We start from the raw sequence: 13,947 nt of genomic DNA on the forward strand, positions 1-13,947 counted from the left end.
CGCAGGGCAAAGTTACAGCGGCGCACACGGCTATAGGACTACTCGACGCCACGATTCTACTGCTTGCAAGTGCCCGCTCGGCAGGCTGCCCGCGAAAGAATGATACTCGAAACTTCGTTAACCAATCGCGGAGCTCGCAACGCACCAAGGACAATGGGTATATCAGCTACGATGCCTGACGCAGTAATACCACGTGGTTATGACGTGGAACAAATCTTTAGGGCCGCCAGGACGGGGAACTATGGAGGCGTATGTGTGCTCCCTCAGCCGTGGTCCACAGAGCTAGTGTGATTGTGTAAATTGGAAGTAACATAACGCTCACCGGAGCTTCAGTTGTCTATCCGACGTGATTGTTCTTGCAAACTGGTTTTGACGCCGAGGCATATATGCCACGTTCTCTCTGCAGAGATCACCGAAAAATGCCGCTGAAGTTCGTTCGCGCTCTGTTCTCTGTTCTCTACGCTCTCAATATTGTGGGTGCACTGGAGTTGTCTTTGGATGGAACGTGGACCGCACATAACAGCGGGAACAACCGTAAGTCGGACTCAAATTTGTCTCTTAAAATGTGAGTACAGGTCCGCCACAGAGTCCGATTTTCAATTTCATCCTGTCTATTTTCTGTTTTGTTTCGATTTTCTGGGGCTCAAAAGCTACACGGACGCTCATTTTTGAGAATGCAAACATCTTAGCCAAGCATTATATCTTGACACACGACGTGTGGGGCACACCTGTCGTTAAAAGCTACAAAGCCGTCCTGCTGATCTTGTACGTTAATGAACTGAAATGTAACATATATTGTAGAAAAAAAAATTAGGGCAAAACTTCGAGGGAACAAGGTGTAAACATAAAAGTTATCCTTCTACTTATACACTGTAAAAAAATACTGTGATTCCTACGGGCGTTTAATAGTATCTGACGACGGCGTGTTACCGTAATCACAAATACTGCGAAAACAACGTAAAACGGTGGCGCCATCATCATGCGCCGGCCAAAACCTTCACTGCGGAGGCAAAGCCAAGCCAAGTACGGGTCATTGCCGTCATTCACAACCGCCAAACATCGTGCGTGGACGATCGTTGAGCTGACTGATGGGTGCACATGGTTCCTTCTTATGTTCTTCCATTGAAAAAATAAACGGTGAGCATAACTGCATGCCAATTGCCCTGCTCCCTGTAACAGTTTCCTTTCTCTTTGCAATGTTTTGATGCCAGAGCTGACTGATGGGTGCACATGGTTCCTTTGTATGTTCTTCCTTTGAAAAAATAAACGGTGAGTATAATTGCATGTCAATTGCCCTGCTCCCTGTAACAGTTTCCTTTCTCTATGCAATGTTTTGATGCCAGAGCTGACTGATGAGTGCACATGGTTCCTTCGTATGTTCTTCCTTTGAAAAAATAAACGGTGAGTATAACTGCATGTCAATTTCCCTGCTCCCTGTAACAGTTTCCTTTCTCTTTGCAATGTTTTGATGCCAGAGCTGACTGATGAGTGCACATGGTTCATTCGAATGTTATTCCTTTGAAAAAATAAACGGTGAGTATGACTGCATGTCAATTGCCCTGCTCCCTGTAACAGTTTCCTTTCTCTTTCCAGGGTTTTGATGCCAGAGGTGATTGGCGCATTTTCATCACTATGTACATAAAAAATAAATCCCAATGTGACAAACATCACAATGTGTTACGCATGGTCATTACTTAAACAGCTCTCATTGCTACGACTATATGTAAAAAAAGGAGGGGCTTCAGGGATGGGCACAGCAGGATAAGGGTACACGGCATATGCCAGTTAAAATTACTGGCCAATGCAGTTTTTTTAACGATCACAGCACAGTAATGCCACACGGCATATGCCTGTTAAAATTACTGGCCAATGCAGTATTTTTCACGGGCACAACTTATACGGGGCCACCGTAAAAAAAACGGCCAATGTTTGGCAGCCAACTTTCCTTGCATTTGCCCGTTCTTTTTACGGTGAAATTTTTTACAGTGTACCTCAACTTCACGTCACTCTTCTACCTTCTTCAGACTTCTACTCCCCTTCATTATTTGCTAACACCGATTGGTTAGTGCTCTGCAAGGACCCAAAGATTGAGCTAAGCGCTCTAAGAAGAGGGATATGGGGATTGCGACTCTTGTTCGAAATTTATTTCCTGGTGAGCTCTGCTCAGGTCCCTGAGTTTCCCTTGCGTTTCTGTATCATGCACATTCAATCATTGCTCTGTGCAATGCATTTCTTTGGGTTTATTTGTCGTTAAATCACTCCAAACATTCGTGTGTACCGGGTCTGAAGTTTTCAGTCCGGCATTAAAAGGACCATGAAAGGATATTTGATAAGCCTACGACCATTTTCAATTTGTTTCACCATTCCAAGCATTCACCCTGTGAAATATCAAGTTGAAAATCGTTAAAATAGCGAAAATATGCTGACCGTGCTTAACCATACGCCACCGTCGCTTCGTAGCCGGTCTTACAGAGGTGAACCGTGCGACAGCTACGACTGGCTACGACCTGCCTACGAGGCGAACTGGCTGTGACATCAAGTACAGGGGATATTGCCGATTGGCGGGCGGTCTTGTGCAAAATTTGCAAACAAGCTTTCAAACATGGTCATGACATATGTTTTAATTTGACCTGGAGCTAAGATCGTATCAAATCGTTGACACAGAAGCCTACAGGAAATGTAATGTGGCCGTTGATTGTCGGCATTGTTACCGGAGCACGCTTTTCTCTGAGCGTTTCTTCGTCAGACAATGTCTCTGTCGGTGGCCTTTTTGGAGCTGCTGAATACGTTTGCGTTTGTATTGATTTCAGCGACAGATATAAGACAGCATCGTTTGTTGTCCAAACCGAACCATGCACCCACGTGATCCCGTGGAGTGTGCGCTCCCCGTCGTCCACAATTGGTTGAGAGTACTGGATGTTGATGACGTAAGGGAGCGCAAACGCCTTGCACGGCAGAAGTCAGAGGTTCGCGCAAACCAGGTTGGTGCTAGCCATGCCCATCGACGAGATCCCACCCTGCAAGCCAGGAATAAGCGTCGGCGTGAGGATGAACCGGTTCGTGCCGCTGAGGCTGCAGCGAAGCGTGAACGGCTGAAGATTACAGGACGGTTACGACTCGTGTAACGCGTCCTGGGCTCGTGGTGGCTGTGTGCTACTTCTTGCCTCGCGCCGCGCCGGAACGCATCCGCGACTTTATCCTGTATGTACTCGCCCCTTGCCGCTGATGCATTCTTTCCCCCAAATTGAAGAGGCAGTAAGGTCCAGTACCGGATTTTAATGAAAGGCCCACAACCAGAAAAGAACGCTTGTTCGCGTGCTCCACAGTTTTGTTCGCTTTCGTGCACGAGCCAGATGACGTTCCCCCATGACCGACGATGACGGTGCCGATGAACAAGTAACTCGGGGCCGACGGCAGCGAAACAGTCGTGACAACTTGCCACGCCGATGAAGAGGAAGCCAATGAGGTGTGACGGCTTGCTGCCGTTAGTCTGGAGTGGCTTGACTTCGCTTAGGATGGAGTGGCTTGGACAAGGGCATGAAGGTGGCGGCTTGGAGTGGCCAATCGATGACATAGTTTGTGAGATGACCAGAAAGAAATATATGCGTGATGCCTCCAAATGTAGTTGGGACTGTGAAGCCTGCGTGAGCAAACTGAAGCAGACAAACCACCAAAGCAGCTCAGGCGAGACCCAGCTGCCTACCTTTCAATTGAACCAGGACATGTATATAAGAAAAGCTGGTCATATCCTTAATCACATGAAGGCGAAGTAAGCATGACATCAGAATATCAAGAACGATAACCAAAATAGTAACCAAAGTACGAACTGCATTTTTATATACAACAATGTGCAGTAACGGAGTAAGTTTTGATACACCATAGCAAACGAAGGGAAGAATGGGAGAATGAAAAAGGAGATAAGAGCATTCCAAAAACTTTTGCTGAGAGCTGGCTGAGAGCATCAGGGTTTTTGAATGGCCCAGACAATGCAGGTACATTCCTTTTCGACTGCACAGTATGCTTGTTCACGTACGGTTAATTTTCTACTTACGTATACGATGGGGTGTTGTCTTTCAGCTTCGTCCCTTTGGCAAAGCACCGCACCTATACCTCGGTCATTTGCATCACACTGAATGATGAAAGGACGTGCGAAGTCTGGGGCAGGAAGAAGTGGTTTTGAACATAGCGCTGTTTAACTTTTGGAAGGCACTTTCTTTGGTCGGATCCCATACAACACGATTGGGTTGATTGTTTTTTAATGCATCGGTTAAAGGACTGGCGATGTCTGCATAGTTTCTGATGTACCTCTGATAGTAACCTGTTAGTACTAAGAAATACCTGACTTGTGTCTTTGTAGTCTGTCGAGGAAAACCTTTAATCGCAGCAACTTTTGTTTGAAGCAGGCTGCGGTACCCATGTCCAACAATGTGACCGAGAATGTTACGTGCATGGGAGCGTCAAGTTTGCACTTCTTTGCTTTCATAATAAGTCCTGCCTCCTTAAAACGCTGAAAAACTATTTTAAGGTGTTGAATATGGTCTTCCCAAGTGGAAGAAAAAAGTGCAACATCAAGGTAGGGAACTGCAAAGTTTTTTGAGACCCCTTAGAACTGTGTCCATGAGCTTCGAAAAACAAAAAGGAGCATTCTTCAGGCCGAATGTGAGCATGACCGGTCTGAAAGTACCGATTGGTGATGTGAATGCTGCGTACCTTTTTGCTCGTTCTGAGAGCCGTACTTGCCAATATCCTCGAACCATATCTAAGGTTGAAATAAGGTTTGCTGCACTAACAGTCTCACTCCTGTCTTCGATGTTCAGAATAGGGTAGATATGATCCAGTGTTACTGCGTTGAGCTTTCTATAGCCAATGCAAGGGCGAGGATCCTTGCCTGGAGCTTCAACTAAAATTAGAGACGATGCATAATCACTTTCACCGGGTTCTCTTACCACTAATTAGAGCAGTTTCTTAATTTCATTTTCTAGTATGGCCTTCTGTCTAGGTGCCATTCTATACGGCTTGGACTTAACTGCCTTCTCTGATGTCAGTTCTACATCATGACAAGCTAAGGTCGTTTTACCGGGTCTATCAGAAAATATCTGGTACTCCTCGATTAAATGAGTCCGATCTTGCATTTGATTAGGTTGCAAGTCACTGGCTTCGACGACATCATGTATTATTTCTTGGACTGTGGGAACTTTACCAGTTCCTAGAGAAGGGATGTCAACGGGGATTTCCTCAGGTTCGTTTAGTGTGAGGTTAACAATAGACTCGCGTTCAAGGGAAGGGTTCCATCAAGTTTGCGTGGTAGATTTTGGCAGATGATTTACGTTTGCCAAGCTGAACCACGTAGTTAGTGTCAGAAAGTTTTTCTATTACATGTGCTGGACCTTGAACTTGCAGTTTGTTTTGACAACACGGTCGTACTATCATCACTTTTTGTCCCGGAAAGAAAAGTCGTGACTTAGCTGTCCTGTCGTAGTAGGTTTTAGCTTTTTGTTGGGCAATTTTCGTGTTCTCCAGTGTTAGCTCTTTAGCTACTTGTAAACGATTGAGCAATTCTAAAACGTACTCTACCACGTGGGATCGTCCCCACTGTCTTCCCATTATTCTCTGATGATTTTCAGAGGTGATCTTAGTGGTCTGCCATAGATTAGTTCCGCAGGACTAAATCCTGTCACTAAATCCTGTTCTAAGAGCAAACATTGCTGCCGGCAAACACATGTCAGAGTCTTTTCCATGTTCATAACACAGAGCTCGTAGAACTCGTTTGCGTGTTGAATGCCAACGTTCAACTGCATTGCTTTATGGATGATATACCGAGCTGTGGACGATGGTAATCCCGCAGCGTTGTAGAAAGGCAGTGCACTAGTGAACACGCTTGCTTGATCGCTTTGAATTTCGCTGGGGTAACCTATCCGTGCAAAGACGCCAAGCAGGCAAGCAGGAGTATACTAGAAGGAAACCTCCGAAACTGGGACGTACGGGCCAGGGGAGCGCCATATTGAATCAGCTACTGTTGCCGCGGCGCATGCAAACAAAGGAATCCAGTAAGCATACAGCAAGCATAACGCCAAAAATGTTTTTGGAACAGTAACACACCGCCAGAACCCATGAAACCGTAAGATATATGAAAACACATACACACACACACACGAAGAAACAGACACGACACGGACGCAACATGGGGACGCAGTCTCCGCCGCTGCCTCAACTAGCCTTGACTACAAGCCTGGATAGGGGAGGACACTGACAAAATATGTAGCCGACGGAAGCAGAGGAGCAACCGAGCAAGTGTTGCAACAGTTTTTGGAACTGTGGCTGCTTTCACAGGCTGGAAATACACGACGTTTCCTCGGCTGATTCAATATGGCTGCCTCCAAGCGCATACATTGAGAGAGGGAAGAGCCCCGTTCAAGTGCTTTGCTCTCCTCCGATCCTCCTCCCCAGCTTTCCTTCTAGCCTCTCTCCGTAAGATTACTATGACTATTTCGGAAGAAGTTATTTCTTTGAGAGGCACCGCTTCACGAAACTTCGTTGCTGGGCACAGTATGTAACGGTATCCTGACTTAGTTTGTGGTAAAGGACCCACCATGTCGATTACTAAGCACTTGAAGGGTTCTGTGATTATAGGGACTAGGTTAAGTGGTGCTTTCCACTGATCGGTAGATTTCCCTACCCTTTGGCATGAATCACATGACCGAACGAAGTTTTCCACATCTTTAAAGCATCCTGGCCAGTAGTACTCCTGAAGGAGTCATGCATGACTGAGGTGTTCAATATCTTGTCTGTACTTTTGTGGTATTACTAGCTGATCTAGGGTTCTGCCTTTGCGGACGTTGTAATATCGATACAAGAGATGCGACTTTTTGGAAAACGTCGCATTTTTCCTAGAGACACCATGGGCAAGCTTGAAAAGTCTCTCTAGCGTAGGGTCACTTTGTTTCTCCAGCTTTAGAGTTTGTCTGTCAAGCCGTCGTAAGCTGTCGAAACTATTTGATACGGGAGGCAAAAAGAGCCCGCTATGAAGTTTTCTGCGCATTCAAGATCCTGCTCAATTCTGTTTTGACCAACATCTGGGAAAGATTCTTCGTTAGGATCCGCAACGGGTCTCTAGGTTTTGCTCTGTGTGGTAATCGTATCGAAGCCTATTCGCCAATTCACGCGCTTTCGAAGGTGTGAGAGCGTTGACCTGTGGTGCACTGCATTCTTTCCCTTGTTCTGCTAATAGATTTGCAGACTTGTTCGAAAAGAGATAGGGATAATGTTGAGGAATACATTTAGATACAGCAGCTTCGGTTGTGATTTCACCAACGATCCCTTAAGGTTACCTTAGCTACAGGAAGACATACACTGTTTTCCTGCACAATTTGCCTGATCCACGTTGATTCGCCTGTATAATCTGGTATAATCTGTATAATATGGTGGCACCGCTATCTCGTAGTGCGTTACACGGTGTACCGTTTACCGTTAAGACACAGAGGTAAGGTCCTAGCTTAAGGTTTTCCTCGTCGTCTTTTACGGAGGAGAGATGTTTTCGGTTCTTTATCACAAACAGTCGCGATGTGACCTGTTTCATGACAGAAATCTGAAATCTGAAAGCTTCGAAAACGCTCGTATTATTCTGAAGTCTTTTCTTTCATTGTGATACTCTGTGCACCTTTTTGGTTCCTTTCACGAGAGGTTGCAAGTGGGACGTCCTTTTCCGGTTTGTTAGTAGCAAACGTAGCCGATAAAGTCCGAAAGGTTTGCGTGTTCTCGAGCTCGTGGATGCAGGTTTGTTGCCCCTCCAGGATACATAATCAATAGCCAATTCTGACGCCTTTTCTATGGTGTCAACGTCTGGCTTGTCCTGAATCCACAATCGCATATCGTCTGGGATGCGATCAAAGAACTGCTCTAGGCAAATATACTGTATGACTTTATCATGGTTGCAATAAGCCTTTACCTCCGTCACCAATTCTACCAAATTAGACTTTAAATTATACGCGCAGACTACGTAAGGTTGATTAGGTTTCTTGACATCCGATCTGAATTTTTGGCGGAAAACCTCAGCAGATAGACGATACTTTCTCAAAAGGCTACTTTATACTTTATCGTAATCTTCAGACTCATCCTTTGTCAACCGCGCTAAGACATCTGCTGTTTCACAAGGCAAAAGAGTAAGGAGCCTTTGTGGCCAAGAAGTCTTAACAAAATTTTGCCTTTCGCAAGTACGTTCAAAGTTTTCTAGCTACATACCTATGTCCTCTCCCAACTTGTAGGGCTGCAAAAAAATCGTCATTTTAAATGACTCCACCTGTATTACTTCCCAAGCAGCACAATGTACTGAAAGTCGAGTGCAACTGTGGTGGACGGTATGTGTCTTAGCAGTGTTCTTCAGTTTCACGAGTATGTTCAAGGCCTTCCACCTATCCGTCCACCCCTATTGCACTCCACTTTCAGTACATTCTGCTGCTTGGGATGAGGAAAGCTATTCTCAGCAATTTTATCATCTTCGTTGCGCGCGACTTGCAATTTAAGCTGAATATCTAATAATTATTTTTGCTGAGCATACTCGCGCTCTTTCCTCGCCATTCTGTCCCTTATCATCTGCCAGGTTTCTTCGACTTCATCATCGTCGATATCCGCACTCAATATGGCTTGAATAATGTGAGGCTTTCGCTTCAATATCGAAGTATCAATATCTAAATCCTCACATATTTCTAACAAGTCATCTTTCTTGAATGAGTCTAGCTTCATACTTGAGCACCTTTGCCTACAAACAATACTATGAGGAATACGAGCGAGGACTCCTCGATAGTAGGGTTAACTAACCAGACTTAGAACACTACGCCAAATCCTGGTCACAAATAATCGGCAAAGCTAGTACTCACCTTTATATACTCGAAGCACATGAGGTCCGTCGTGCACCGCTGCCACCAGTTGATGCATTCTTTCCCCCAAATTGAAGAGGCAGTAAGGTCCAGAACCGGATTTTAATGAAAGGTCGAATGAAAGGCAGACAGGAAGAGGGCCCAAAAACAGAAAAGAGAACCGCAAGGTCTCGTGCTCCTCAGTTTTGTTCGCTTTCGTGCACGAGCCGGATGACGTTCACCCGTGACCGACGGTGACGGTGCCGATGAGCAAGTAACACGTGGCTGACGGTAGCGACACAGTCGTGACACCGCACGCACAAACTTCTCGTCGTCGGAGACTTCAATGTGGACGTTTCACTGGCCATGAACACGACTTTCCTAAGCGGTATGTCCGAACAACTGGCCCTTATGCTGTGCATCGTCATCAGCCAACCCACAACTAGACATGGCTCATGCATAGACTTGGTGTTCCAAAACAGCCCCCTCGTTCAGGACACCACTCACCTCGCCAACCGTTTCAGCGACCACAAATCAATACTCATTAGTCATTACGCTTGAATAAATTTGTCTACACACTTTCATCCGGCCCCATTTCACCACACGCACAGCTGACGCTGAATTTTGCGTTACACGAGTCGTAATCATCCTGTATTTTCTTTTATTGTGTGTGTGACTGGCAAATGTGAATGAAACAGGGACCTATCTCTTGAGTTCTTTGTGAGAAGACGGTCATCACCAGCACTAAGGTCAAAGCGTGGGAAAGAAAGGTAAAACAGGAAGCAGGGACACTTCCTCCTATCGTCGCACCTTTCACGCGCGCGCGCATTTTTGCCACAATCAAGCAGACTATTTCTGTTGCTATACTGTGCATGGTTTTTGTTGGGTCAACGGTTACACGAGGAGGACTTCATATTTCTGTAAAAAAAGTGACGTTGGCTTGGCAATTTTCAAAGCTCGATCGAGGAAAATAAATTTCTCTGAATTAAAAATTGCCGAAAGCCTTCCTAAATGGCGGCAAATTTCCAGAAGGTAATTGTCGAAAGTCCTACAATCCTCCGGCGAGTACGTCGCCTGTATATGAATGCATTTTGTTCTTTCGTTTCTCTCTCTCTCTCTCTCTCTCTCGGCGTTAAACCTGCTCCCCAAATGTGCATTTCCGGATGTTTACCCTTCTATTTATAGCCTTGATTTTTCAGATCACAATATATCATCCCAAGTTCCTGGTGGCATATACACGGACCTTCATCGGAATCACATCATAGGAGAACCATACAATGGCTTCAACGACATTGAGTACCGTTGGGTCGGCGATGAGAACTGGACTTTCTCTAGAGAATTTGACGGTTAGTGGGCATTTCAAAGCATCGTCATTTCGCTGTTTCTGCATAATGTAGAACTGGACAGGGGGCTTAATCACTTGTACGCGTTACGAGCTAACGAGGGGCGGGGCACACGTCTAGAAGGGCACGTGATAAAACACGTGCACAGCGCTCTACGCGCGATACGTGAAGGGCGCGGTATACGTCACCCGCAATGTGTCACGTGCCCATCTTTTTGGATTTCCCGCCAGTCGTGGGCTCGTAACGACCGTAACGACGATGAAGCCATTAAGCCCCCTGGATTGGGTTGCGAAAACAAGGACGAAATGGAACACTTGAACCGGCGAATTCTGCTACATCCAGACTGAACCCCCCTTCACTCTTCCCCCACCCAAAACAGAAAAGAAGACTACGAAGCTACCACAAAACTACCCTCACCCCCACCTCAAACCAGGGAAGGATAACGGACGTATTTTGGTGGTTACCGTTTCCCTTTTCGTTACTGCTATATTTTCGTTTCCGTTATCCGTTTCTGATTACCGGCCTTTCAATTTCGTTTCCGGTTCGTTTCCGTTACTGTTTCGGGTAATGGAACGGTTGCTACAGAGCTGCAAAAATCAAAATCATCAAAATACAAAAGCAAAAAATGAAAAGTCACTCAAATGTCATCGCACAACAGGAATAGCAATTACCCGAATTCAATACCGGACGATACATTCGTTTCCGTTTCTTTTTTCCGGTTGGAGGTTTGGAGGACCGTGGTATGCGTTTCCGTTGTTGTTACCATCTCCAATTTCGGTAGTATACCGTTTCTGTTTCCGTTACCATTACCGTTACCCTTCCCTGCCTCAAACTGCGCATAAGTGCATCTACAGGTTGGTCCACCAACCATCATAGAAATTCATAGCAACGTAGCATAGGCCAGGTTTCACCAACGCCGATTAACAATTGAACCGAGATCAACGGTCCCTTAACTTGAATTTAACGCCTAACTGTGCTTCACAAAATGCAGTTATTATTACTGAAACAGTCATCACGTCACCAGCTAGCGTTTGCACAAAATAATTGAGCGTTGACTTGAGTTGAGTTTTAGCAAGGCTTGATCTCGGTTCAAAGTTAACCAACGTTGGTGAAACCGGGCCATAGAAACGTAGGCAACGGAGAAACATGCGGTCAACGGGTCTCTGTTTTTCTGCCAGGAACATTTGGCACATATTGGTACCGTTTTTATTTCATTTCAGTTGATCGAAATTTAATTTCTTGAAGTGAGCTCCGAAATTTTCCAAGTCAACCTAACATTTTCTTTGCGGAAATGGGTTCCTCTTGGTCATTTTACTCACTATAGCACCTGATAAGACATGTAATGCGACGACAGTCGCTGAAATAAATTCGCCGAAAATCCGCGGAAATGAGTCCTTGGTTCGGCCTCTCTTTTCGTCTACCCTAGTTTGAGCGCCAAAGTGTGACGACATGAGGTTACATTGACACGCCCTACAAGGGGAACAAGGTTACAATCCCAACCCGCAGAACAACCACCCGCGGTGAGTGCGGGAGTCAGAGCTATCTTATCAAAAACGAGGTCATCCGACGTTTTGACAGGCAGGGAAGGAAATCAGTTTTCTAACCCTTTCCCCCTCGTATGGCGTTTCCAACACAACACACATTCCCAATTTGCCCAAGAGCACTGAATGATCGAGAAGGTCAACAACAACAACAAATATATTTATAATTTGGATTTGTCAGAAAGGAGAGATTATTAATCATCTCTTCTTTGTGACAAAGAAGTGCTGTTTCTGTTGATCGTAGCTTTTGAAATCCAAATTGCACGTCACTGATAACCTGATGTTTAGAATAAAAGACTGCTACTCTTTTGTGAACAATGCTCTCGAGCCCTTTGGAAAAAACAGGGAGCGGGGATACTGGCCTGTAATTTCCAAACACACTGCGGTGACCGCCTTTGCTTAGGAGAGTTACCTTTGCAATTTTTATACTAGAAATACGCCAGTGGTAAAATATAACGTATAGATATGAGGTAAAAGGGAGGCAAGAAATCCAGTGACACGCTTAATCGGTTTAATTTGAAAGTCATCACAATCCCGTGCCTTAATATTGTTTGGTCTGTGGGGGAGGTAAACACTGCTTCCAGAACCGTGTGTCAGACATTTCCGGCGCACCTAAAAAAAAAACCCGAATTTGAAAAGTCATAAAAACCGAAAACGAAGAAACCTAAGCAAGCGCTACCTGTGGCACGCAAGAGCTCATGGGAACTTACAGCGCCTTCTGGCGCCAGTTATGGGAAAACCTCCCACATATGGGTTCCCAAGCCTTTGCCAATGGCCCGAAGGAAGAGAAGCATGAATCAGGGAAGAAGTTTACTTGCCCAACAAGCCGTACAACCCTGTGTAGTCCACAGTGATCAGCAGTCCTCCGCAGTCCCGCCGATCTCCCACTTCGGCTTCCTGGTGCTGCCCGAACAAACAGGCTCGCGCTCCAGCCTCCTCTCTCGTTGTCGTTTCCTTCCCCCAGAAGTCTTAGAAAAGAAGCGCAAACCTTTTCTTCTGTGGCAAAACACATAAAAAGAGAGTCAGCTACCACGTTCGTGATTTAACTCAATTTGTTGGACTACAAGTGGACATACAGGGATAACGCTGACCCTGCAGGTTTGCGAGGTAATCATAAAGCGGTCACACAAACACTTGTAACCAGTGGCGTAGCCACGGGGGGGCTAGGGGGGGCCCAAGCCCCCCCTACCTGCCACGGACAGACCCACACAAATCGTGCAAATCCGAGAACATAATATATGGGGGGGGGGGGGGGGGGACCAGTGTGACTATCGCGAAAGTTCTTGCAGTTCATGGCGTCTATCTAAGAAGCACTCTTGAATGGGTTTCAAAGTATGAGCTTTTCAAAATGCTTCCAATCTCATGACATCACTTCATTGGTCATGACAGCCTTAATCGTACTGTGAACGTCTAAATCAACTATTTTCGTTCCCTTTTTTAATCCTCAGTTTGCAGTGTGCACAAGTATGTGTGTGTTGTCGACACAGGATCAGCGGGGGGGGGGGGGGAGTTTTCGTATCGAGCCCCCCCTACCTTTGAGATCTGGCTACGCCACTGCTTGTAACCGATCGGCTCTCCATCAACGATCATACTATTGAATCTAGGAATACTGGGACGAATAATATTTTTCAAGGTCTTCCATACATTTTCGGCATTAGTACCGGCAGTTTTGTATTTCCAACTGTAGGATTACGACGACGCTTAAATTTCTTTAATGCTTCAATATCTCTGGTGCGTATCAATCACCTGTACATTCTGCTTTTTTACCGAATCATGCATAGTAATTGTGGCGTGACCCAGGGCTTACGTGCATTGTGTCGAAATTTGCTAAGTTTCACAGGAAAATAGGTATCATACCGCCGTTTGATCTTACTCAGAAAGTCATTGTATGCCTCCTTCACATCCTTACAAGCCAGCACTGACTTTCAGTTTGCGGGATGCAAACAAACAGCATCTTTGAAATTAGCAAGCGCTGCTTCGCTAAGCAAGAGGAAGAATCTAGAATGTGACGTGAAATTAGTTCGGTGGTATTTTACCTTGGAAAACATAAATACTGATAAGTGATCACTCAGACTACAGCTGATAACGCCTGCTTTTACATTATCACTTGGTGTGCTAGTTATCAATAAGTGAAGAAATGGAGCAAAGTTTTGTCTAATTCATGTCACATTCATATGAATCAATCAAATTCACTAGCTCACGGGATGGTTT

At 45.5% G+C, this 13,947-nt stretch overlaps 1 protein-coding gene across 5 annotated transcripts in view; it reads left to right on the forward strand.

Annotated features, from left to right (window-relative positions):
* The first annotated feature begins 205 nt into the window (after positions 1–205).
* The window catches only part of LOC135385866 (beta-mannosidase-like), a 92,305-nt gene continuing 78,563 nt past the window's right edge, over positions 206–13,947 (forward strand). For 4 of the 5 annotated variants that reach the window (XM_064615435.1, XM_064615439.1, XM_064615436.1 and 1 more), the window contains exons 1-2: positions 218–534; positions 10,052–10,198. In XM_064615435.1, the coding sequence (XP_064471505.1) occupies positions 387–534; positions 10,052–10,198 (295 nt within the window). In that variant the 5' untranslated portion in view covers positions 218–386. Of the gene's footprint in view, positions 535–10,051; positions 10,199–13,947 lie in introns of all 5 variants that reach the window. The other variant, XM_064615437.1, reaches the window with a different exon arrangement.

Source organism: Ornithodoros turicata, chromosome 2 (genome assembly GCF_037126465.1).
Source record: "Ornithodoros turicata isolate Travis chromosome 2, ASM3712646v1, whole genome shotgun sequence".
Taxonomy (NCBI): domain Eukaryota; kingdom Metazoa; phylum Arthropoda; class Arachnida; order Ixodida; family Argasidae; genus Ornithodoros; species Ornithodoros turicata.